The 26,875-nt window shown below is 34.0% G+C and overlaps 1 protein-coding gene across 10 annotated transcripts in view; it reads right to left on the bottom strand.

Moving 5' to 3' along the window:
• The window catches only part of LOC118187598 (putative ATP-dependent RNA helicase TDRD12), a 342,589-nt gene that overhangs the window by 154,672 nt on the left and 161,042 nt on the right, over window positions 1–26,875 (bottom strand). For all 10 annotated transcript variants that reach the window (XR_015043602.1, XR_015043603.1, XR_015043601.1 and 7 more), the window contains 3 exons: window positions 25,735–25,792; window positions 21,998–22,353; window positions 12,775–12,838 (listed from right to left, as the gene is read on the bottom strand). Coding sequence is in view for 6 of the 10 variants with exons in the window: in XM_085825776.1 (XP_085681902.1) it covers window positions 12,775–12,838; window positions 21,998–22,353; window positions 25,735–25,792 (478 nt within the window). In the remaining 4 variants the exon portion in view is untranslated. The remainder of the gene's footprint in view (window positions 1–12,774; window positions 12,839–21,997; window positions 22,354–25,734; window positions 25,793–26,875) is intronic.

The raw sequence follows: 26,875 nt of genomic DNA, 5'->3' as shown, positions 1-26,875 counted from the left end.
AATAATCCACTTTTCATCACAAGTAACAATCCAGAGTTTTGTCCTTGTGATGATATTCGAGAAGATCAGTGGAGGCACAAACACATCTGTCCTTGTCTGCTTGAGTCAGCTCACGAACTATCCAGAACTGAATGTCAAGTTTATGTGATTCATAATGTAACTAATGGACATGGCACTAATGTCTAATTCTTTAACAAGCTCTTAGATGGTTGCATACTGATCTTCAATAAGTTCTCTTAGGCAGGCCTCATCGACAGCAGTAGGCCGGCCAGAGCACACTGCATTTTGAATGTCATAGTCCTTTTTTTTTTTGAATTTTCGGTACCAAACCTTCACAGTGTCATACGATACAAAATTAGTACCTAAAGTTATACATGGCTTGGTAACATTCTGTAAGCTGAATTTTTGCAATGGAGCTGGAAGTAAATAATGGTTCTAATCTGGCAACATGAAAGTTCCATTTCAGACACCTTGTACTTAATGATAATGATATCTTTTTACAAATTTCACAACACGGTGTTCTAAAGCAAGTCTCTATCTTTTAAATGCCAGAAAATCCTTTGACAAAATATGATTAAATATACCAATGCAAACTGTTTGCACAGACGATATTTGCAATGGTGGGAAACTTTAATTAAAACCCAATATATATAAGCTGTTGAGTCATCTTTGTACATCTATTTATTTATTGAAAGTAGATCAGAAACTTATTTTATTTTTATTGTAATTGTAATCATGCAATATCAATCCATTTTAAATCATATATATTATCATAGGTATCTAGCCTATAAACTCGTCTATAACAAAATACTTTCTCTCTCTCATTACACATATATAATTTGTTTGCAACTAGACTTGATGTTTACCTGATTATCAATCCTAAAATCAGATTGTACGCAATATTTTTACTCCAAGCATTATCTCTTTACAAAATTCTCTCATGATCTCCCCCTTTCCTTTTAAAACAGGTTTGACTTTGGTTCCAATTTCTTCGAGATTCACATATCAACTTTTCATCTGTTCAATGCCTTACTTATTCCATTTCTAATAGGCTTATTGAAAATAAATTGTAAGACAGATGCTTAGCTTTTATTTATTTTCACATTTTAATTTTTGTTCATTGTTACTGGAGCTGAGTTCTGTTTACTGATGAGTTTTGTTTCCATTTAGAGAGAAACTTCAGATATATTACAACTTGGAATGAGCAAACGCATACAATAAGCTGCAAAATATCCATGGTGGAATCATAGTATGAGCAGACATCATTTTAAATGGTAGCACTGATCTCCAAATTTTTACAAATGCAAATATGAATGCTAAAATATATACAGATAAGTTTCTTGATCCTTATGTCAAGTTCTTTAGGGGTGCAATCAGCAATAACCTGCTCTTAATGGACAATAAAACTAATCCCCATTGTACTGAACTAGTGACGAATTATCGTGAAGGCAAATGAGTTTAGTGGATGGACTGGCCTGCATGTTCTCTTTATTTAAATCCAATGGAACACATGGGAAGCACTTGGATGATGATTGGCATCACTGCAGCTCCCCACCAAGTACTTTCCAGGAGCCTTTTGAATATATTTTGTTGCTGCAAAAACTCTAATACACAGCACGGAAAATCACTATACAACTTGCATTTCAGTCATGGGTGACGAAACACTTCATTGATTTTTTCTGTGTTCCTAAACAAAATTGTAACATCAATTTTTCTTTACCCCAGTTTATATGACATATTTTATATTCTTATTTAATTAATTTATTTGTTTATTATTATTATTATTTGTGTAGAAATATGTAATTCTGCATTTTGAAGATATGTCAGGAAAAGATTCTGTGCAAGTTGTACGTTCTTAGCTGCAAAAGAATTTAAGTTACGCAAGTCATTTCCATAGTTTTTCCCCCACTGTCTTTGTTACTGACTATATTAGACATTTTATATGATGCTGATAAAAATTAGTTGATAAAAGAAGTATATAAATATTCTACTAGAAATATTCAATCACAACAGCTCAGAGACTACTACAGAGCCCATTATATTAAGGAAGACTAAAGATTAATAGCCGCATCATGTGATGTTAAGAAGAAGAATTTTAGGTAAAGAACAATTTTTTGTGGAAAGAAAAAGCTGAATCTTTATCTGATTATTATACCACTGCTGAAGGACATTTTCAAAAATTAGTTAAAAAAATTACGAGAGATCTAAAGAAAGACAGATAGAAAGCAGTGGCAAATACATTTCAGCATACAGAATCTTTGCTTAATTAAAGAAACTATGTGTATGTGTCTTATTTTACATCCCATTAGAGCATAATTAAATTTTAAAACTAAATACTTCAGCCATATATTTATTTTTGACATAAAAAATATTCTGCAAGGTATACAAAATTGCAGAATAAATCATTTCAGTGAGAATTATGTATCTGCATACTGTGCAGCATTATAAAACTTTGAATTCAAATATAACACCTTTTGATTTTGTGAAGAATCTATCACACACATCATTACTGATCCTACATACTAATTTTGAAATGGCTTATGCTTGAAAACAGCAGACAAATATTACAGTGAAGCTAATGGCACAAATGAGAGTAAAATATATCAGTCTTCAAAAAGTTATTTCCCATTTATAAATTTCATATACCGTGAGAAAATGAATTTAAAAGTGAAAGCAGATATTTTCTCCTTTTCATGATTGCAACAATATAGTAATATAAAACTTGACTATTTGCTTAAACCTGATGAGAAAAGATTCAGTATGACCCTAATATTTGTAGATATGTAATTTTCTTACTGAAATTTTGCAAAAATAAAAATTTTGGAGTCATTCAATAAATAAATAAAAAATAACTGTTTCTTGAACCTACTGTAATATACTACTGCAATAATTTGAAAAAAATTAACAGAAAATTGACATCAATGCAATTTCAATATTATCCTCCTTCAGTTTTTGCTTCAATCTGCAACTATGATGTTAATAGACATTAAAATATTTTTCAGCACCTATGCTAGGATTATGATGGCTTTGAAAAGTTTTTGTAACAGAATGTTTTTGCTTTAAAAACCTGTAATAAATCAATAAGTATCTTTATCACTGTAAGAAAATGTGCATGGAAATGACTCAATGGCCTTGTTTTTTTGGGAGTGCCTTTAAGAAATAGAATTTTGAAAAATCTCACCCAATAACAAATTCTGCTTCAAAGCTAATGTAGAAATACTTGCAGCTATAGATGAACAAAATATTCCACAAATATGCTTATCAGACTCCCTTGTTGATAATACAAAGCTCATAAGATTATGAGTTTTGTTGCTTTGTCTTATAAGTTTATAAAAGTATGAGTACTTACAAGATTCCTTTATTCATACACTGACAAGATTCCTTTGTTGAGAAGATAGCATGGACAGAGTTAATTTTTTTATTCTCTTCTCTGTTGCTGTTATGAATATCATTTTTTGTTCTAAAGTAACCACCACTTTGGCACTCAAGAGAACTTTAAATCACCTGAATGGCCCCACAAGATCCGATAGTATCCATACATATGAATTGGTATTTTGACCCTTCAAAATTTTGGATATAAATCAAAGCAAACGCCATTTGAACATAGAAAATAGAAATTCATTTCCAAAATATTCTTTTCAGAAACTGACATTTGAGTTGTAATTCTCATACTCACTGAGAAAAGAAGCACTATGCTTCACATACTTGCTCAAATAAATAACAAGCTTTAGAACTAAGAATTTTGTTTAGTTATAATAGGTGTAAGATAATTTTTTTTTATCTGTTGAAGTATTTTTTCTTTTACGTACTTTAAAAATGTGCCCTTTTAATTTTTTATGTATAAAAAAACTATTTCTGTTTGAATATAATGGTATTTAATTATATAAGTTTCTTCATAAATATGTTACCAGCAAGGTCATTCGAATACAGTAAAGCACACCAGGCTATCTATTTAACGAGAAGAATGCCTTCATAGAAGACTTTCTAAGGGAAACTGGCTCATATTCTCATGGGGAAAAACATGAAACCTAACCATAGCCCATTTGCCTGGGATCAAACTCCCAGCATTCTTAACCATTCAGCCACTGATGGTGCTGTAAAATGTGGTCTCCAACACATATAAGGTGAAATAGGTAATCACTTAGCACACATAATGTTGTGCTAAGACTTATGAGAATTTTATTTCAGATATTTTTAATGAGTTAATTGTTGCCTGAAAATAAGCATAAGAATTAACAGCATCTGTAAAATTTGTATTTAAAAAAAAAAAAAAAAAAAAAAAAAAAAAAAAAAAAAAAGAAAGAAAGAAAGATACAGATTTTAAATTATGTCCAAGGGGGTGTTTTTTTAACATTTTGTGTGTTACCTTTATTTATTAAATATGTTCTTCGCACTTAAACCATAAAATTCAGTTCAATAGCAATGTTGCAAAATAATTTTAAAATGAGCATATCTTTAGAATTTTCGATACACAGTTCCGCACGCTGGAGCTAAAAAGGTTCCTATGCCGAGTTGCTGGATGACAAAGTGTCAGAAAAATTAAATGAGTGAGTGAGTGAGTGAGTGATTGATTATGGCGCAAAAACCAGAGATGATTATGACGCGCCAAACACAAGATGGGATGATTACAATTGAAGTCATTAAAATTCAATGAATAAAAACAAGTAGATAAATGTACCAAATCCACAGGATGAAGTCATATAAAAACAAGTTAAAAGCACATATTAAAATTCAAGACACAGTCTTCAAAACAAATTACATTAGGTAATAAAAGCCAATCTCTTTTAAATAGTAAAATAAATTACAATTGACCTCTCTTCCGATTAAACGGTCGAGAGGTAAGTCACAGCTATTAAAATATTTCTGGCGAAGATTATTAAAACATGGACACTCAATTAAAATATGATGAACAGATAAACAAACATTACAATTAAAACAAATAGGCTCATTTTCAGCTTTGAGAAGATAGTTATGTGTGACTCTAGTGTGACCAATTCTGAGGCGAGTCAAAAGAACGTCCTCCTTACGATTTCCAGAAAAATCCCAATGCTCAATTCTAGGCTTGACGTTTTTCAACTTGTTGTGATGCTGAACATCCCAAATTTGCTGCCATTTTTTTCGGACCTTTCCTCTGATGACACTGCAGATATCTCTAAAAGGGATAAGGCGACTGGACAGTTCAACAGCAGATTTGGCTGCGATATCTGCAAGCTCATTTCCCTTTATTCCAGCATGTCCAGGAACCCAGCAGTACAGGATTTCATAACCTCGAATCGTTAAATTTATATGAATTTTTAGAACATCCACAACCACAGGATTCTGATTGTTGGGAAAAGCTTCCAAGGATTTAAGAGCACTATACGAGTCTGTATAAACTATGAACTTTCTATGGCAGAGCTTTGATATGTACAAAAGACCACAATATATTGCAGTTAGTTCAGATGTTATGACTGAGCAAGCATGGTGCAGGCATTTGCCCTCAATGTAATCTTCAAATACAAAAGCCGTCCCGACATGATCATTTGACTTCGATCCATCTGTGTATATCGGATAATAACTGCTATATTTCTGCCTGTGCTCAGCAAAGAATTGTCTGTAAACGATCTCGTTAGTGCTTGCCTTCACGTGATGTTTGAAAACATCAAGCAGCTGAATACGTGAATTTTCCCAAGGTGGGATTTCAAAGTTCTGTACTGCTTGGGGGCGCATATCAGAGAGGGAATGCTCCTCAATGATAGGGCGAAGTCTTAAAGGAAAGGTAGGAATACAGGATGGACGTGTTTCAAATAATGTATTACACTCATTATCAAGTAAGCATAGCTTATTGGGATGTTCAGGTTGTGATAGAATATTAAAATATTGCAAAAGGGACAATTGCTCACGCCTCAGATAAAGTGATGGTTCGTTAGAGTCAACATACAGGCTCTGGACAGGAGAAGTCCTGAAAGCTCCTGAACAAATCCGCAGAGCTTGATTGTGAACAGGATCGAGTTTTAACAAAACTGATGACCGAGCGGATCCATAAACAACTGAGCCATAGTCCAGTCTAGAGCGAACAAGGGCTCTGTAAATGCGAAGCATGGAGCAACGCTCTGCACCCCAGGAGGTGTTCGCCAACACTTTTAAAATATTTAGTGTTTTTAGACACCTCTTTCTCAGGTTTAAAACATGAGAAAGGAAAGTCAATTTTCGGTCGAACGTCACTCCTAAAAATTTTACTTCGGGCGCAACTGGAATAATTGTACCATTCAAATATAACTCAGGTTCAGGATGGAGACCTCGCTTCCTACAAAAGTGCACGCACACAGTTTTCTGTTTCGAAAATGTAAATCCCTGTTTGTCTGACCATTCTTGGACCTTATTCAGAGCCATCTGCAGTTGCCGCTCTACATATCTCATGTCTGCTCCTCGACAGCTAATCTGCAGATCATCAACATATAGAGATCCCAAGATGGTGGGAGGAAGTTCTTTTAATACAGAGTTTATTTTTAAACTAAACAGGGTTACACTAAGCACACAGCCTTGAGGCACACCCTCTTCCTGTTGAAAAACATCCGAAAAAACAGAGCCAATCCTTACTTGAAAAGTTCTAGCGTTCAAGAAATTCTGTATGAAAATTGGTAGGTTGCCGCGCAAGCCACTCTCGTGAAGATCCCGGAGTATACCGTATCTCCATGCCTTATCATAAGCTTTCTCAATGTCGAAGAATATTGAGACAAGGTGACTTCTTCTGACAAAGGCTTTTCGAATAGATGTCTCTAATAGAAGCATATTGTCTACGGTCGTTCTCCCCTTTCGAAAACCGCTCTGATAAGGCGATATAATATTATTCTTTTCCAAGAAGTAGACTAGGCGGCTGTTTACCATCTTTTCAAACAGTTTGCAAACACAACTGGTAAGGGCAATTGGCCGATAGTTCGAGGGATTCCTCGGGTCTTTCCCTGGCTTCGCAATAAGAATGACAATAGCTCTCCTCCATGCACTGGGAAATGTACGCTCCTTCCACACTCTATTGTAAAGTGTGAGAAGGGCACTCAGTGACTTATAGGACAGATGCTTTAGCATTTCATAATACACGCCATCCAGACCCGGACAAGACCTATGTGTCCGCAACAAAGCTCTCTTTAGTTCAACCAGAGTAAAGTCTCTATTGTACGGCTCAAAGTTGGAAGAGTTGAAAGCGATGGGATTTTTTTCAGAGCGTTGCTTGATAGAAAGAAATGCAGGTGAGTAATTTCGGCTGGAAGAAACGGCAGCAAATGTCTCACCAATTGTATTTGCAATTTCTTCTATGGAGCTAATCACTCGGCCATCTTTTTTCAGAAAGGAAAGTGAGTGGTCTTTATACATTCCGCATGCTTTTCGAACTCTTTCCCAAACCCGCTTACTAGGCGTAGAGGATGTTATTGAGGACACATATGAAATCCAGGAATCCCTCTGGCTCTGCCTTCTTACTTTCCGTGCATTTGCTTTGGCTCTTTTAAAAGCTATGAGGTTTCGCAGAGTAGGATATCTACGAAAAATACCCCATGCTTTTTTCTGTTTTTTCAGTGCTTCATGACAGTCGCGATTCCACCACGGTTTCGAATATTTTAGTAGTTTTCCTGATGTTCTAGGAATGGAGAGCATAGCTGCCTGAATAATAGTATTAGTAACAGCTTCAACAGCGTCATCGATATGCACACCTTCTACCATTTGATGTGTGAGGTCTGCAATGGAAGAGAAGAGTTCCCAGTCTGCCCTGTCCAGGATAAAACGAGGGAGTCTCGTCATGGGATTTGCTCCTCTTCGTGCAAGAGACACAAAAATAGGATAATGATCGCTATTGTACAGGTCATTTCCGACACTAAAAGTGCAAAATGGCAACAGATATGGTGAACAGATGGCAAGGTCGAGAGCATGGAATGTCTTTGTAGGCTCATGGAAGTAAGTATCCTGCCCATTATTCAGGAGACAAAGGCTATGATCTTCGATCATCTGCTCAATTTGTCTCCCTCGGCAATTTGTATCTTTACTACCCCAGAGCGGACTATGGCCGTTAAAATCTCCTATTATGATGAAAGGCTCAGGCAGCTGCTCTAAAAGACCATTTAAATCTTGCTGATCAATATGCTCATTTGGAGGCAAATACAGAGAAACGACTGTAACAACAATATCAAAATTTGTTTGAGTAGCGACAACTTGGAGGGATGTCGTCAAAGAAAGCACATTTGAGGGATAATCCAGTGAGGTGAAGAGACCGACACCTCCACTGGCACGTTCACCTGCAATGTTATCTTTCCTGACGAAAGAAAACCTCCGAAGTTTTGCCTGTTGTTCTGGTTTTAGATTTGTTTCCTGTATTGCGAAGCATACAGGATGATAAGCATTGATTATGGCTTTGATGTCGAGCAAATTTCGGTGGAAACCGCGACAGTTCCATGAGACGAGGGTGGCCATTATGATTGATGTTTGTTGTTCCTGTGTTCCTTTTTAGTTTTGCGCGGAAGCAGATGATCGGGAACTTCTAGACCGTCTTCCACTTCCATACTGTCTGTATCTGCAGATTCAGAAATAATTTTATTTGCAGAACTATTGCTGGGACTTCTATTTTTGGTTTCTATTATTGGAGGCACAGTTTTGGGTTTGCTCGGGATTGCTATTTCTTTATTTTGTATGGTATGTGTTGGATTTTCTTTGTTCTTGCTTGCAGGCTGCTGGTTTTTATTTGGTGGAGTCTGTGTACTTATGGAAGTTTGGATGGCTATTGTGCGGGTTGATTTCACGGCATTGGCATATGATTTGTTTGATATAGGCTGTGTGCTTTGAACTTGTCTTCTGGCTTCGGCATACGAAATGTTCCTGGAAACTTTTATGGTCTGCACATCCTTTTCTAATTTCCATTTCGGACAGGAACGAGAAAATGCTGGATGGTTGCCCTTGCAATTTATACACAGTGCTGCAGCGGTGCAATTTTCGCTATCGTGGCTAACCGAGGAGCATCGAGCGCACGTCAGGGTCCCACGACAGGACATCTTGGAATGGCCAAAACGCTGGCACTGGAAGCATCGCATGGGGTTTGGAATATAAGGCCTTACGGGGCAGTTAAGATATCCAGCCTTAATATTTTTCGGCAGATCAGGCGAGTTGAAGGTCAGGATCACGTGTTTAGTGTCAGTCAACTGACCTTCCTTACGCATCTTGATCCGCCTAGCACCACAGACTTTTTGGTCAGCTAACTCGGAAACGAACTCTTCTTCTGAAACGCACAGAAGGTTGATTTCCGAGATCACACCTCTACAATAATTCAGAGTTTTATGCGCTGACACAGTTATAGCTACATTTCCAAGTTTGGTTTGTGACAAAAGGGAAGCAGATTGGGTTGGCGAGACAGTATCTATAAGCAGGTCTCCAGAACGGAGACGCTTTATATTCTTTGGTTCACCTATGCAAGAACGGATATATTTGCTTACAACGAAAGGGGACATCTTTTGCAGTTCACCGGAGGGACTCGAGACTACAAGGAAGCGTGGATTATCAGTGATTATTTTGGCATTTGCATCGGTACGTATTTTCTTAGTAAGAGATTTATCAATTATTTCAATACTTTGGTCGTTTTCATTTGATTTGAGAAGAAACATAGAAGCCATATTTAAGAAAGAAAAGATTCGGGTCCGACGGCCCCGCCCACCACGGAGCCCAACAAGGGAACACAGATTCCTGTGTTAGGGCTAGCCGGACCTATACGCAAACTGAAGCCCCACAGTCGGCTTTCCCGAAAGCAGGTACTCCCGAGAGCTTGACCCCAAGCCACTGACACAAGGACTAGTGACCAGCCGATTGACACCCGTGAGGACGACTAAGGTGCCTCCCGTTTAGCTGAAGCAGAGGCCAAAGCAGTGTGTTGGGGACAGTACCTCGACCCTCAACTACCAGGACCCTCCTTTCCAGCGACACGGGTCTCCACGCACGGCAAACACGTGGGCAGTTTTCTCGCCACTCGAAAACTAGAAACAAGGTCTGTTCCAGCCTCTCGTGACGAGCCCCAAACTCCGTAGGGAGAAACCACAAGGGAGAAGGGAAGGGAAAAAGTTCCAGCCAAGAGGAGAGGAGACGGAAAAGAGGATAGATCACTGGGGCTCCAGGATCGTGACACCCGTCTCATCAAGAAGATGATCCCCTGAAGGGCTAGGGTACCTCGGGATTGCCACACCCGTACTCACAAAAGTGAGCCCCCTGAGGGGCAGAAAAATTAAATGAACTTTCTTTAAACATCCACCTTTTTATTTGATATCATACACAATATTTTGCGTTTAATTGCCAATACCGATAAATTTTCCTTTTCTTCACATCTATTTCATACAAAAATTACATATATCTTTTAATATTGCTTAAAATTTGTAATTTATTTGATCAAAGCTTCTTTCAATGAGTATTGCGAGTTGTTCTGAATCATAATTAACAATCTATAAAAGTGTTCTTCAAAATAATTTTCAAAATAAAATTGATAAAACTAGAATAAACTGCTACAACTGCTTCCGGTCTTTTGTAACAAGGAAAACTGAATGAAAGAATTTTTAATGCCATCTTACATTTCATTTTAATGTTAGCTGGAATGAGAAAATAACAAACTGCTGTCTTTTTCATTTATAAGTAAAATATTCAATATTGTAAATATAGGAATTTTTAATGTTTATCAATATTATTAAAAATCCTTAAATTCAAAATTTCATTTGGAAATTAAGCAGAAAGCCTGTTACATGACATACACTGTAATGTATAGAACCGTGCTTTCAAAATTTTTGTAAGCTCATGAAGTGAAAAGAAAGAGATAGAACACAATATTTAACTTCATATTTCATTTTAATTTTTTAACATCTTTGCACATTCAGCAGAAAATGTGATCAGTATTACCTTACAGCTAAAACAGACTATCACTACCAAAATTTTAGAAAGCTTTCCACCTTTTTTTTTTCCATTCAATATACTTTTGTTATGCCGACAGCTTATCTTAAAAATTAGTAGCCGAGTTTCATTAGATATTTTCAAAAAATTAAGTAATATGACACATTTTTTAACATAAGAACTAAAGGGGAAAAAAATTCTTTGAAAGCTATTTAACTTATACAGGAGCAGCAAGTTCTTGTTTTGTGTAAAATGCTTTTTTACCTTACGGGTGTTTAAAGGTAATACCAGAATCTTACTTTTGAAATACTTTAATTCATAAACCAAAATTTACATATTATAATTAAAAGCTGATGCCGTCCTTTCAAAACAAAATATAGCTAAGCAATAAAGATATTCATACTTTCATAAATTGGCATATTGTTTGTGGTTTAATACTACATTAAATGCATGAAATTATGTGACAAAATTTAAGACAAGTACATTAATACAAACGTTAAAAACTAGGAAAATTCAACCACATATTGATATCAATTCTAGAATTTCTGATCAGAGTCCTCTCAATTTTATACTTTGAGACTGAGATTTTCCTAATTTTTAAACAAAAAGAATTAAAGATATCAAATTAACATAACAAATAGTAAATTAATCATAACAATTTCACAAATGATTACAAACAATAAAGTAAAATGCAATTAAAAATGTAGAAATTAAAAAAAATATATTAACAGTGATTACATATGAAAAATCCAGAACTGCATTTATTAGAATACACAGTCAATAAGTAATAATAATTTCATAGTACTAATTTCATAGTTGTCAATTCAATACATTCTAAAACTGGCTGGACTAATTTAATTAACCGCTTCCCTTACACATTTTTTTGAAAAAAATTGCAAAAAATCATCACATTTTTTTATTTTATTATTAAATACTAGGAAACGAAACAAAACAAAATATATAGGTTTTAAGTCGAATTTTTAATTTTTTATAGGTGTAAAAGCATTTAGTTTTTATATTAGCTTACTATCCCGAGTTATCTCGGGCAAATAAAAAAAATTAAATATTAGTCGTTGTATGAGAGTTTTTGAAACAAGGGACAACACAAAGTGATATCTAACATTCTATACACTGGTATCTAGTTTCTTTTCTTACTGGCTTACCTCTGGAATCTCTTTTGCGGGAGCACAGAGGACACCGTCTCATTGGATTTGATTTTTTTTTCAGTAACAGGAATAACATCTGGAAAATGCCTTGAAGTTATAATCACTATCTGAAAAATCATCGCTTTCGCTATCTTGCATCATCGCAATTATTTTACTTTTTTCAACGCAACTATCATTCTTTATACATTACTAATCCGCAAGCCGACGACAATAGGGAAAACATGTGACCAGTCCCGCCAAAAGAACCGTGAAACATCAAAACTTGGCGAATTGCCAATAAAAGCTGAATATTTCCTTTCATTTCCTCCAAGCTGAGTGAAACCGTGATAAAACAAATCATACTGACAAATTCTGCTTTGCACGAGTTTTCTCGGGATAATAATTAACTGCAATATATATGAACCTGGGTTAACTCGGGATAATCAGGCAAGCGGTTAAGGTCAAAATTCTATAATTTCATGCATTTTTAATTATACTTATGATAGTTACTGCTAACCAAAAGTGATTATACAGGCATACTTTCTATGAACTTGATTTAGACTGAATAGTTGTACACAAAGAATAACAAAAAATTATTCACTTAATTACAGCCATAAAATGGAATATAATATACACTACAAATATGTGAACACTTAAATGCACGATTTAAATACAAAACACATTGTGGCAACACAAAAACATGCATTATAAATCAAATCATTTATGCATTTTCAGTAATATTTACCATAGCAGAACTGTCAATATCATCATTTTTAATGAGTACTTCTTGAAAGGCTGAAGATTCTGAACTGTAAAAGAAATAAAGTTTTATAACTCATTAAATATAGAAACTCTTTATTCAACAAAACAAAGTTTCAGCAATTTTGATGATTCATACTGGAATCAAATGTTATGAATAATAAACACCTTCCTTAAGCTATTTTGGTAAAATAGAAGTCTCATTATGCAGATAGGAAATTTGAAAAAAGAATAGCTAGTCTTCATTCCCTTAAATACTGATGCTATATTTGTCAGTTACGCAGTTACTCACAATAAGGTAAGGAATTTTAAGAAAACAATTTCAATATTAATTGTAGTAGATTAATTAAATTACAAAACAATGCAAATTAAGTGAATATATTAATGTGTGAGTGAATAGGTGAGTAACTATACTTTCATCTTGCAATGCAATTTTTGAAAGTTTAGGACAGCTTTATCAAGACTTCTGCTCCATACCAGAATTAGAAGCACATAAAACTTCTTTGGCAAGCTCAATGCAAGTAAAAACTAACTAAATTACTTCCGCAATAAGCATTTCAGCTTCCGGTACTCTCAGAGAAGAACTCCGCACAAGGGGCAAGGAAGGGACTGCCACAAAGGACTTCTAATATGGGATGCATTAACTTATTTTTTATAAATTACTAGAGAAAAGAATTTTGCCCTTCATTAAAAGGGAATAAAGTTAACTAAGTTGTTTTAACAACTGCAAAAATATGTGCATTTTTGATAACAAACTGACTGAGTTCAGTATGACTGTCTTAGATTTAAATAAATGGCACATTTTTATAATTGTCAAATTAGCTCTGGTTAAGGGAAACTCACATTAAGGAATACTTCCTTATACCTAAAATAAGCAAATTTGACCAACTGTTGCATATATGTGGCAGAGTGTCAATGTAATTACATTAATTAAAGCTCCTACATCTCTACTACCTACCTTTTGACTTTTGTTTTCAATATGTGTGGGTGCATGTGCATGTGTGCGTGTAACAAAGAGTTGCTAACAGGAAGAAAATTAAAATCAAAACTTGAAAAAAAAAAAAAAAAAAAAAAATTAAAATAAATATAACGTACTCACAAATATACGGGTGCAGATTATCCATGGGTGGCAGTTCCCATGCATACATAATCAAAAGTATGTGCAAGATTGTGTAAAGAAAACATATGCATAAGTCTGAGTATGCTCAAAAACTGTTGATTGCATCTTTAAGTTTCAACAATTACTTTCTACAATTCATTCTGCCATGTGCATAGTCAAAGCCATTGTTTCTGTTGATCATTGACATTTTTTTAAATTTCGTATGTAATTTCATTCAGATTTTTTTATTTTTTAAAAATTGATTTAAAATTTTAGAACTAAAAAATGAATAAAGAAAATGTTACAAGTACTAAGCACAAGAATATTCTTTTAACATTAAAACAAAAAACTTGCATTCATCGAAAAATGTAAACATGGTGAACTGACAGTAAAGCTTGCCCAAGAATTTGGAAGTGGTGTACAAACTCTTCATGCTCATTGAGACAGCAATGATTTCTGTTGAAACTCTACTGGACTTTGTAAACCAAAAGGGATTCAAATAGATACAATAGCATTTCAAAAAATATGCACTGAAATTAGACAAATACTTAAATATCCTCAAAAACAAAGTAAAATTAGTGATTTTTTAAAAGAAGTAAACAACTACAATATGCATGAAAATTGATTGTTTGGATTATCTGCGATTTACTTTCCTGACAATAGCCCGGATAATCGAGAGTACACCATAAATATTCCAGAAATTAGTGGCAGCATCTTATTAACATTTTATTATAAAACTGACATTTTTCTTGACAAAAAAGATAAACTAAAATTTATTTTCTCTGTCTACAAATAGATTCAGAAATTAGAGTAGGATTTTATTAACATTTTATTTTGGAATGGACATTTTTCTGAACAACTAAGATCATAACCTGAAATTCACCTTCACAATCAGGAAATAAACTGAATATCTCACAAAACTCTTAAAATTAAAGGGCCAAATACATTTAGACTATTCTAATCAAAATTGATAAAGTAACATTCCAATGTAAAACTCAGAAACCGGAAAAATGCCTAAAGGGAACCAAATGTTAAATTTAAAAACTGTGCAGAATTTTATTCTGCAGAAAAACTTCCATTAAAAAGAACCCACAAATTATTTTAAATGTATTACACATAACAAGATTACAATTAAATAAGCAATTTCCCTAAATAAAAATTTTAATCATCCTAATAAATAAATAAATCAGCTTCCTGTTGCAAAATCTTAAGAATTCAAATGTTATAAAGGAAGTTAAAAACTTGTTTCCTAAAAAAAATCACGCAAAACTTTTTCTATAACTGAAATTATATATAATTAAAGCACAATATAAAAAATTACAATAAAATAAGCAATAAATCTCATATTTTCAAGAGAAAACAGTCAGCAGTCCAGTATCCAAAGCAATGAATGAAAAACTGTTGCTAAAACCACATTTCTAAAAGAATGAAACAATCATCAGAAAGCAATAACCAATCAAAATTGTCCTTTGTGGATGGCATAATTAAAAATATAAAAACTTCTTTGCCATTAGCTAATAAAGAGAGAGAGAGGGAAGAGGAAATTCTTTCTGTTGTGCTTCGCAAGATACAAGCACATCAGAATAAGAAGATTGCAACGTTCGTGTTGCATGTGTAAAAATCAAAAGAAAAGAAAGCAGCATTTTATCTCATATTTTCAACAGTCAGCAGTCCAGTATACAAAGCATTGAATGAAAAACTGTTGCCAAAACCACATTTCTAAAAGAATGAAACTATTCAAAATGATATGATTAAATTAAAAAAATCTGATTCGAATTTTGAAAAAAAAAAAAAAAAAAAAAATCGCTTCAAGGTGCTCTTGTCTAAACGCAATTATATACCACATTTCGTAGCCCTGGGTCTATTAGCTTATGCACAGCACGAACAAAAGACACACAGACTCTTTTATTATACGTAGAGTATCCCCACAACTTAAGATAAATGTGCTATAATTGTTAATACAGCAACAGACAATTAATTACAATTCTTCTTTGAGAAGTCATTTACGTTGAGCACATTATTTCTGCAAGTTTTACAAAAAGCTGATGACTAACCACTTAGATGATACAAATAAAATAAGCGCACAGATCAACAGATATTAATGATTAATTTCAAGCTGTAGATTAAAGAATATATTTCAACAATGTTTTTGTTGTACATATTTTATAGTTACTTTGTTACCATGATTTTGCATAATGTTTCAAAATTGAAGAATTGTGTTGTCACTTCACTTTCTACCATAATGTTTTCTGCTTATTTTCCCACCTACTATTATGTTTCAAATGATGATGCAACCTTCCCTGCTCCCCCCCAATCCTGTTGCTTCCTCAAGAATATTTTGACTGACATCAGAAATAATACATAAAATATGTCTACAGAGTTTTGTAACTAAGTCTTACAAACTTGACAGATGAAGAAAATTACACTTTTACTAGCATTCAGTCTTTGTAAGTCTATGAAATGCTTGGCACATTCCTAAACAAAACTAAATGTTTTATGTCTGTGATTACAATTTTTCTTTTCTCTTCATATCTATTAACCCTTTGTCTCTCAGGCACCACTCGGGCACGGTGTGTCTCAGGCACCACTGCATGTGATGCGATAACTCGAGCGGTGCCCGAGAGGCACCATTCGAATCAATGTGTCTAGTTGCGTTTGACCTAAGAAATATCGCTTGAGAGATCTACTTGGCCATTTGTAGATCATATTACGAGGTGTCTGAATAGCTATAAGGATGTCTTATCCAGGGTTGCCACTCAAACAGGAGAATGAAATTCCCTGACTTTTCCAGGTTTTCCAGGTGTGTTTCAAGAAAATTCCAGTCTATCTGCGTAATGTACATTGGCTGTGCTAAGAGGTAAATTAATTATGGTATTACTTGTATTGTGTAGCAAATTCACTTAATTATTCAATAAGTCCCAGAGGACATTTATTCTTAATTATTCTTGGTATACTTTATTTGATAATTTTGTTTAGTTTTCCACTTAAGAAACTTAATAAAATTTAAGATATATATATTGGATAACAAATGTATGTTTTAGTTAATTATTACTCATGATCATCACCAGTTCAACACGAGGCTAATCCGGTCCTTATAAATCACAACGCAATGCTAAATAGTTAGGTTAGATTTTAGGTAAATTTAATTTGCGTGAGGTATGTTCTTAAAAGGCACCTTAACACTTGAAAACACAAATATAATTATAATAGTTGTTGTTTTCTCCACTGAAGATTGAGATTAGAATCTTCCCAATCTGGAATAAAATAAGGCTTTTTTTGCAGACATTCTGCAGCTAAACGAAAGAAAGAAATCTATTTTAATAAATTGAGGTATTTTATATTTATTTTGCAGCATACATAAGGAAAAAATATGTGCATTAAATTTCATGATGGTATGCCATCATACTGCTATAATTAATTTCAGGATTATGCCAGAGAAAATTTCCTGAAATTTGGAAATATTATTTACTAATAATAAATAAATTTAGAGGGAAGAAGCAACATTAAATTATATGAATAACATAAAAATAATTACTTAAAAATTGAATTAGAATAATCAACGATATTTTAGCGAATATAGTTATATTACATGGCTAGCGTAGATGACTGATTACTATTTTTTTTATTTTACTGCAAAATGGCAAGGTATTTATTAAAAAGAAAAAAAAGCTTAAAAAGATTTTGCGGTAAAATTCTAGTATACGGTAAGGCTTTGGCACGATTTTGAAAATTGTCGCCAAGACCAAAATGACCCGTTTACTGCGCATCAAGATGTCGCCAAATCCCATTATTATTCTAACCAAAGAACGTCTATGTAAAGAAGAAAAGGTTCCATACAAGTAAAATGCTATTACGCCGCTAGAATGCGGAGGGAAAATTTGCCAAGGGATTTGGCGACGGAACCTGGCGGCCAGAATTTCCCTCTCCGCGATGTGTACAGGAAATTGAGAAACATGTGTTAAGAAGAAACGCTCTTTAACAAAAAGAAAACTACGAAAATCCGTTTTTAAATTATTGCGAAAAATCCAAGAAGAAACGTTTTATCAAAGGACGTTTCTTCTTGGATTTTTCGCATTAATTTTAAAAACGGATTTTCGTAGTTTTTTTTCCCCCCCTGAAAATAACTAATCCATGAATTAATTTACTTGTGCCAAAAAATATTTTCTTTTCCTTTAGAGTTTAACCACTTGCGCTAAGACTAAACTTCACGGTTGCGGTGTTGTGCGCTACAATATAACAAATCTTAAAGTGTCTCATTTACGCTGCTCCGCATCTGCGAGTGCAATCCAGAGCTGTAACTCGAGAAATAAACAATCTCGTTGTTAGGCGACGTGTGCACCACGTTATTTTCATTTTTGCGATAAATGCTTATCGACGTGTTCACGTCGCTCGCGGTTTGAGACAAAAGCATCTTGACGTGCGTGGCACGTCTTTTTAGCGCAAGTGGTTAATGAAATTTTAAACGATATTCATTTTATGAACTCTTGATAACGTGACCTTCGAACTTCGACACCGGTTTCGAGCTTTGGCGACAGATATATCAGACATGCACAGCTGTTTTCCCTCTATGATGGAACGGAGCCACAGCCACGTCTGTTGCAGAGAGATTTTCCTTCTTTACAATACATATTCTTTGATTCTAACCTCCATGGTACCGTATACTAGGATTAAACCCATTTTGTTTTATACGAGAACAGGTACTTTCTTTAGTTCATGCACTGCACATGCGATTCTCGAGAATATTGAAAACCAAAAGTTACGGGAAAGTTGCTTTGCCTTTCTAAAAGACAATCAAATTGGAGCTGCGAAAATTGGCTCTATGCCAGCTACCCGAATGACACTCACGTGATACATAATTCGCCAAAAAATTTACCTCTTCCGACGTCGGCGCAAAAATCGCTTTTTTTGGCGGGATCGTTGTATGAACTTCCCTGACTTTTCCAGATTTTGACAAAAATACTTAAATTCCCTGACTTTTCCCTGAATATTTTGGTCAATTTTCGAATTCCCTGACTTTTCCCGGTTCTCCAGGTAGCGTGGCAACCCTGCTTATCTCAAATAAAGATTGTCTTTACAATGCTTTTGCGATTAAATGTCTTATCTCAAAAATACTTGCGACTGCGGGTAGGACTCTGTCTTCGACATCAGCTTGAACTCAACCTTCTTGCCGATCGCAGTATTTCTTTCAAAGTTACTGAGCCCAATAAGTATGGAACACGACGAAGAAGTTACTTCTAGCGAAGATGAGTTTAATTTTTTGGCAATAACGAACGAAATTACATCACTACAAAGACAGCTTGCCCATGAGAACAAAGACGGAATTGATAAAGATAGTGACGACGTTAAAGGAGCAAGAAGACGAAAAATCCAAATAATCGATAGTGAATCTGGAAGCCGAAGTGATTGTACAGAAGAGACTGAACCTTCAGAATGGACAGTGTGCACAAAAATCACCTCGAGCGCAAAGGGTTAAAATAATAGCCTTTAAGGCAAGATACTTTAAGGAACAGAAAGTTGTCTGCAGATGCCACATTTGGTGAATAAGGAGACTGACTGAGAACTAACACTTTTCTTTGCCATAAAATGCATGATGAGAAAGGATCTGTGTGATGGTACATTGTCATAAACTAAAACCAGACACTTAATTAAACTTTTTGAAACATAAAATGCTGTATTCTCTTCAGCAGTCAGTCCATTATGCCTTTATAAATTATGTAGTTCACTGTCCTTCAGGAACAAATTCCTAATGAATTATTCTGTTCAGTTGGGAAGGGAAGAATATAATCTTGAGATTTTTTAAATGAAAGCTCCAGTGACTGCACTGAAATTACTCCAATCCCAAGGCATACAAAAACCATTTTGACTCAGGATAAGCAAAACATTAAGCTTCATCTTCGGTCACTGTTTGAAATCAGGATGAAGGCCTTCCACTTGAATCATTTCATGACACAGAGAAATTAAATGTGTGGCAGTCAATACACAAGAAATGGAATGAGAACAAAATTTTCGCTTTTCACTGTCTTCCAGAGTAAGTTTGTGAGAAAGGTCTTTACTGATGTAATGTTCATCAGATATCATTTTGCATAAGAGACAGGCAACAATTTTTCAGTAATAACAGTAAAACATTTTAAATGTTCTCATCTATTCTAGAGTGTGAAGGGCAACTATTCTTGGGATAATCATAAATAACCTTGCATCCATCCATCAGACATCATTCATAATAATGAAAAACACTAGGTTTTGTTAATAACTGATATAATATTTGATACATTTTCATTGCTGGTTGCCCCCGTTACAAGAAAATTCTACAGTTACTATTTACTCGATTTTTGAATCCATTACAGTCGACATTCAGTAATTCATAGAAAACGAATACTTGCATGAAAAATTCTGTTCATAAACAGACATATTTTAAGAATAGCAAATTTCGAAGATGTAATAAAATACTGCCAATAGTCATTTGCCCAGCTTGCCGGAACTTGTTATAAAATATCAGTCCTAAATATCTGCAGATGTGCCATGTATATAAAATAATTACAATAAAATTACATACTTTACTAAAAATAACTGCTAGCTAGCAAGAAAATTTCAAGCAATAAGAGTACTGATATACAGTGAGTCCATAAAGTCATGGTGCACATTTGATCGGTCACAGGAAAGCAACAAAACAAGATATAAATGTGAAATCTTCACCAAACAAAAGGAAAACTCTCCAAGTTTCAGTAGTACGATGTGCAAGTGTGTGCGCACGCAGGTGATGAAGCAACATCGCACACTGTTAAGCAGCAGATCAGTTCACCCATGTCATTCAAGATGTGGACGTACAGAGGAAAGACAATTTCTGGCTTGCCAAATTGTGTACAATAAACCGCCACCACATAAGAATACCATTAATCGGTGGGATAAACAGTTGAAAGATAGTGGTGGTTTGTTGGATAAGCCCTGTTCTGGCAAGCCATTGGTCAGTGACGAGTCTGTAGAGGCTATACGGGAGAGTTACCTAAGAGGCCCTAAAAAACCAGTGCAAATGTGCACTCGACAATTACACCTAAGCAAGATAATAGTTTATAAGGTGTTCAAGAAACGTCTATGTTTAACAGGTTACAAACTGCAGCTGTTGCACGCTATCAAACCGACTGATAGATCCAAACGTTTTCCTTTTGTTACAGATATGCTTCATAAGATCGACAATGATAACCGATTTCTGCAGAAGATTGTGTTTAGCAATGAGGCAACATTCCATGTTAGTGGACATGTTCATCGCTATAACTTCCGAATATGGGCTGCTGAAAATCTGCATGCCTACATAGAGTACAAACGTAACAGCCCTGTTACGTTTAATTAATTTTGAAGTTAATGTGTGGTGTGGCCTGATGCATGATAAAGTGATAGGACCATTTTTCTTTGCAGAGCAGACTGTGACGCCAGACAACTACCTTGACATGTTGAAATTGTATGCAGTGCCACAATTTCCAGAAGGTGTCATCTTTCAACATGACGGCGCTCCTCCACACTTTGCCAAAATTCTTCATGAGTTTCTGGACGTAATATTCCCCTAACGGTGGATAGGCAGGGGTTCTCTCAAGCCATGGCACCACAATCCCCAGATTTGAAGCCCTTGGATTTTTACTTATGTGAAGTTATGCGAGTTATGTGAAGCAATGTGTGTACAGTAAACATATCAATGGCATTAATCATTTAAATCACAAACTTTGTTCACTTTGTTACACCAGATGTCCTTAACCGTGTGTGGGAAGAACTCAAGTATTCTTTAGATGTTTGTAAGGCAACAAATGGAGCCCACATCAAACTGCACTGAATAGGTATAAAACTTTAAGAAGTTTTCTTTTGTTTGGTGAAAATTTCACATTTATATCTTGTTTTGTTGCTTTCCTGTGACCTATCAAAAGTGCACCAACACTTTACGGATATAGTATATAATTTTGATATTTCACATAGGCACATATTTTGAATTTCAATGCAGAAAAAAATAATTTTAGACATCAATCTTGTACAAGTATGTATGCTAAAAACTTATTTAATGCCCTTCTCCTTAATCAGAATAAGGGTATAAAACAATTACACATGCTGAAATTCTAATATTACGTACTTATATTTTTCATCAGAAGAAACATCATCCATTGGTTTAGGATCCAAGGCTTGCAATAATAAATCATCTGAATCATCAAATTCTAAAGATTCTTTTTTTAATTCTTCTGCTGATGGTGTATTTTGAAATGGAATAAAATCTGGGTCAGATATTACTTCTGACAATTCTTTATCTATATCACATTCAGAAGTACTGGTGGATAGTTCCTCTGCACCAGCAGTACCAGCATCAGTTTCCTCAATTTGTTTCTGCAGATCCCAAACTGGATGCTTTGTAATGGTAGTAAGCCTTTTCTTCATTAAGAAGTTTCTGACCTTGTTAAAATCTACTGATGATGATTTTTGGCCAGGATAGGACTGAAAGAGAGCAAAAAAGAAAAAAAATATTATGAATTTACTAAGAATACGCATATTGTATGTGTTATGTATTAATCGCTAATATTTTCAAGCTTAAGTTTTGCTTACTATTTCAGTTTTGATCTGTAATTGAAGTTCTAAACCTTTTTTTTTTTTTTTTTTTGCTTTTAAGTTTAAAGTTGGTTATAAGTTTAAACTAACTTTTGTAAACTTTAAATTTAGGTTTGGTTGCTTTAAAAGTTTTCTTGTGTTGAAGGCGATTAATTTTAATTTGAGTTTAGGGGCTTAAGATTTTTGTTTTTTGTTCTTGTTGTTTTGACCCTTAAGGACTTTAATTATTTTAAAGCCTTGTTGCTGCACTTTTGGTGTGTTAAATTTTTCTTAACTTAAGGTAACTTAATTTTTATCCCTCTTTCTATTAAAGTAATTGAATTCCTATTTTCTGACAGGTGGTAAGGTAAATCAATTGTAATTGAAACTCAGTCTGGATAATAAGTGTGTATACTAAAAAGGCTGCTGAAGAAACAATTTATATAGTGCTGACATTTTTTTTTTAGAAATTATATTATTGTGTAATTAGTAGTTTAATTTTTAATTTCCCAAAGTCATTTGTGTTGACTTGGTTTGAAAATTTTCACACCCGAATCGTCGGCTTGGAATTCATTCTTGGAATCCCTTATCAGAGGATTACTACAACCTGAAAATTCTTTCACCCAAACGAACAACCATATGTGCGGGTGACGTGTTGGATGTATACACCATCTGGAGTTTCCCGAAAAGAGGACCCTGTTTTGCTGGACAAGAGAGCAGGGAAAGGTTCTACAGCGTATTTTGAGGAGGGGGAAATAATCGTTGGGTAGGAAGCTCTACATGGTCGATTTGGACCTCGATGCGAGGCTAGATTATCCTCCCCCCTTGTTTTCATCTGCGGAGATTGTTGACACATTGGTGTAGCCTTGGAGACCGAATGATTGAACTGCGCTAACTGGCTCTTCTGGTAGTCGGGAAACCCTTTCCCATGAAGATTTCTCTGTTTGGTTTGCTGGACTTGGCTTCTTGCTGATCACCTTCTACGGCAAAATTTCAAAAAACACGCCAGCTATTAAAGTGGATGCGCAGTGTTTTCAGGAGGGGAGAGGAGGAAAACATTTTTGATTACATGCTTTTCTTTTTGACGGACCCAAGCAGACTTTCTCGAAGAAAAGGAATGAGAGATGACTTCTAAGATGCAGAGCGGAGACCAGCAGTCGGAAGTTCCTGGTGAGATAAACGATTAAACAACCTACACAGAAGGAAGGCATATTGAATCAAGAATTCCTGAATTTGACTGACTTCAGTATATGTTTCGGGGAAGACCGGAGTCCTACCGGTTGGAAGCGGCTGTGGGGTGGAAAGCCTGGCCTCCGAAAGGGTTGCACATTATTAATTCTCATAAAATTTTTTTTTTTTTTTTCCTTACAGAAGTATCTATAAACGTTAATTGTTATTACCTGCATCGTGACAGTGTCCATCTGAGTTTTTCGCCTGTATCAAGTACCCAAAATTTTGTATGATGCCTCCCAAATGGGAAAGGTGAATTGTAAAATTTGTAAAGAAGGTATGTAAACTTCAGTTGTTTCTTCAGATATAAGGCTGACCGGTCGCCACTATTTTAAAATGTAACTATATTCTTACTATTTTCTCCTTAATAAATGTTGGATTGATTTTACCTACTTAGCCTTGTAATTATTTTAATTATTTGACTTTGCACTGGACCATAGCTTTTGAACGGGTTATTGCCCGACATTATGTCACACAACGCAACTTCCTGAAATTTAGAATTGTTTATTTATTTATTTTTATGTTACACTATGATAACTACTCAAACTCCTATGTTATGTGATTGATACAGTATTGGTCGAAATGTTTTTGTTATGTTAACCATATACATACATTTACCTACCACATAATCTGGTATGAACATTGATAATAGTAATTACACAGAAATGATGTTCAGTAGTAAATAATACATATGAAATTATATTATGTAATATTGATATAACATATGAATTATTTAAGAATATAAATCTTGCACAAATTTAAGAAATAAATATTAGAAGAGCTATTTCCAAAATAATTTCATAATAGAGATATCAAAGCTTTCTTCTTATATTACATAAAATGTAGATAAATTAATTAAATTTACCTTTTCATTCTATATGATTAGCAACGGATTAATTCAATGATAATGTTTGTAATACACAGAAGATTCAGGAAGCTATTACAAAGAAGATGCAATTCTCCAAATAAATGAGATAAAGGATGTAGCACTTTTTGTTAGATTTAATAACAAAATTTACAGAAATTATGGAACACAGGAATAATTAATAAGATAAATATATTAAATATTTGCAAAAGAATGCATAAAAAACTTTTTTATGACATTGCATAAACACTAGATAGGTAAGTCACAAACATTTTCTAATAAATAAATCAGTATTACTGAAATACCAGAAAATATTTTTTCAAATTTCTGGAGACATGTTTGACAAATTTTTCAGTAACTGCAGTCATGTAAACAACATACCTGAACCCACACTCTCCACAGAAAATTTGATTGTCAGAACATTCAGGGAGAGCGGTTCAGAAAATGACAGTTTGACAATTTATCATCCAGCTAGTTATAGAATATAACCAGAATAAAGCTCACTATATCACTGATACTTTTTTGAACTTGCACCACATTAACCTAATATGTTTATATAAGTTTCTCTAAATGCTTGGCTACCAAATTATTACAGACAAACGTTAGTATATTTTCCACATTTGCAGTTAAATTATTTGTTGAATGCTCATATATCATTATCATTTTTATCTGAAATTTCATGTTTAATGTTTCTCTAGAACATGACACATTTTCTGTTAAATTTAGTCAGAAATTTCACATTTTATAAACTAAACATGTGGAAAAAATTGGAGTTTTAAAAGAAACTTTTATATATTCATTAACATGCATTTTTATGCATATGTGTATAAATATTACACATGTATATTATTTATGAAGTTACACATCACTTCCTAGTTCTTATGATTGTTCTTTTTTGCTGATGGTCCCTTAAATGCACTTGTAACTGAATTTCATTGGAAAGTGTAATTTTAAGCCTGCTATTTATACGGCTACAGTTATAATATGTTGAACATTTCTCTAAAAAAAAAAAAAAAAAATCCCAAACTACTGATTTTTGACTATACAGTGTGTATTTTATTCAGTATTACTGAAATATTAGAAAATATTTTTGCTTAAGCAATTAGAATATACAGCTATCATTTTAAAACACATATGAAAGAATAATATTGATTTAATATGAGGCATACTTTTTTAATAACTTTGATGAAACTTACTTCATTCAACTGATGACCTGCTTTACTTACATCAGCATTCTCAGAGCTTACAGTTGCACTTCAGAAAAGAAAGTTTAAAAAATCAAGAGATTCAATAATAATGCTACATGAATAGAAACTAAATCCATAAAACAAAAAAAACAAAAAAAAAAAAAAAAAAAAAAAAAAAAAAAAAAAAAACAATTCCTATTTAAATATGAATTCAATATGAAATAGAATTTCAAACACATTGAACTGGATATAAAAATATAAATTTCACTTTTCTTCCACAAATTAAACTAAGAAGTTCTTTCAGTTTTAACTTAACTTGACTAGAACTAAAATTTCATGCATTGCCACACAACTGCCTAAAGACAAGTAAATTCATTTTTAGACTTCAGCTTAATATATATATAAATTTATTTTTGGACTTCAGCTTATTATATATATATATATATATTTCGTGAAAATTTTGAAAAATAACCTAATTCTTCATAAAATAATTAAAAATACCTTAAAAAAAGCTGGCATTAGCCTTACCAATTTTTAGATAATTTGAGTTAGATAATGAAATTTTATACTTAAAGCCCAATGGGACGGTATAAAGTGGATGGCTGATTCAGACAATCTAATGTAAAAATGTACAGATAATTCTTGTCACTACAATTTCTTTCCTCCAAAAGAGTTTGGCACAATACTTTAGTACTATTGTTTTAATAGTTTTAAATTACTTTGATGGCCAATTCTACTTTTATTAACAAATCGGGCCTTTTCGTTTTTCATTGTAGCTTGATCGCCCTCTAGCTTGAAGAATTACGACTTTTATTAACAAATTACTTTTTCCTTTTACTCTTACTTTTGTGGCCATGTTGAGTAATCTTTGCTGAATTAGCCATTTTTGAAACAGTTTTATTTTTCTAACAAGTTGACTGACGCCATTTTGGATTCTTTCCATGTCTTTTCGAGTCTTTCAACCCCTCTTTAACTCAGGGGGGGGTACGAGCTCCCTCGAAAGGACAATCTAATCGCATTGGCTGATACGCAGTGACATTGTTTCACCCGCCTACCTCACACGACGAGAGGGATGGATTTGAAAGACACAGAGGGAATTACAACCCCTTTTCAAATTTGCTTCGAGATCAGGAGGACAGCATAGCCACAG

Source organism: Stegodyphus dumicola, chromosome 10, assembly GCF_044657685.1.
Source record: "Stegodyphus dumicola isolate Sdum_Otavi_A_Nest chromosome 10, ASM4465768v1".
NCBI classification, from domain to species: Eukaryota; Metazoa; Arthropoda; class Arachnida; order Araneae; family Eresidae; genus Stegodyphus; species Stegodyphus dumicola.
Note: the sequence above shows the minus strand (reverse complement) of the source record. Positions and strands in the feature narration are given on the sequence as shown.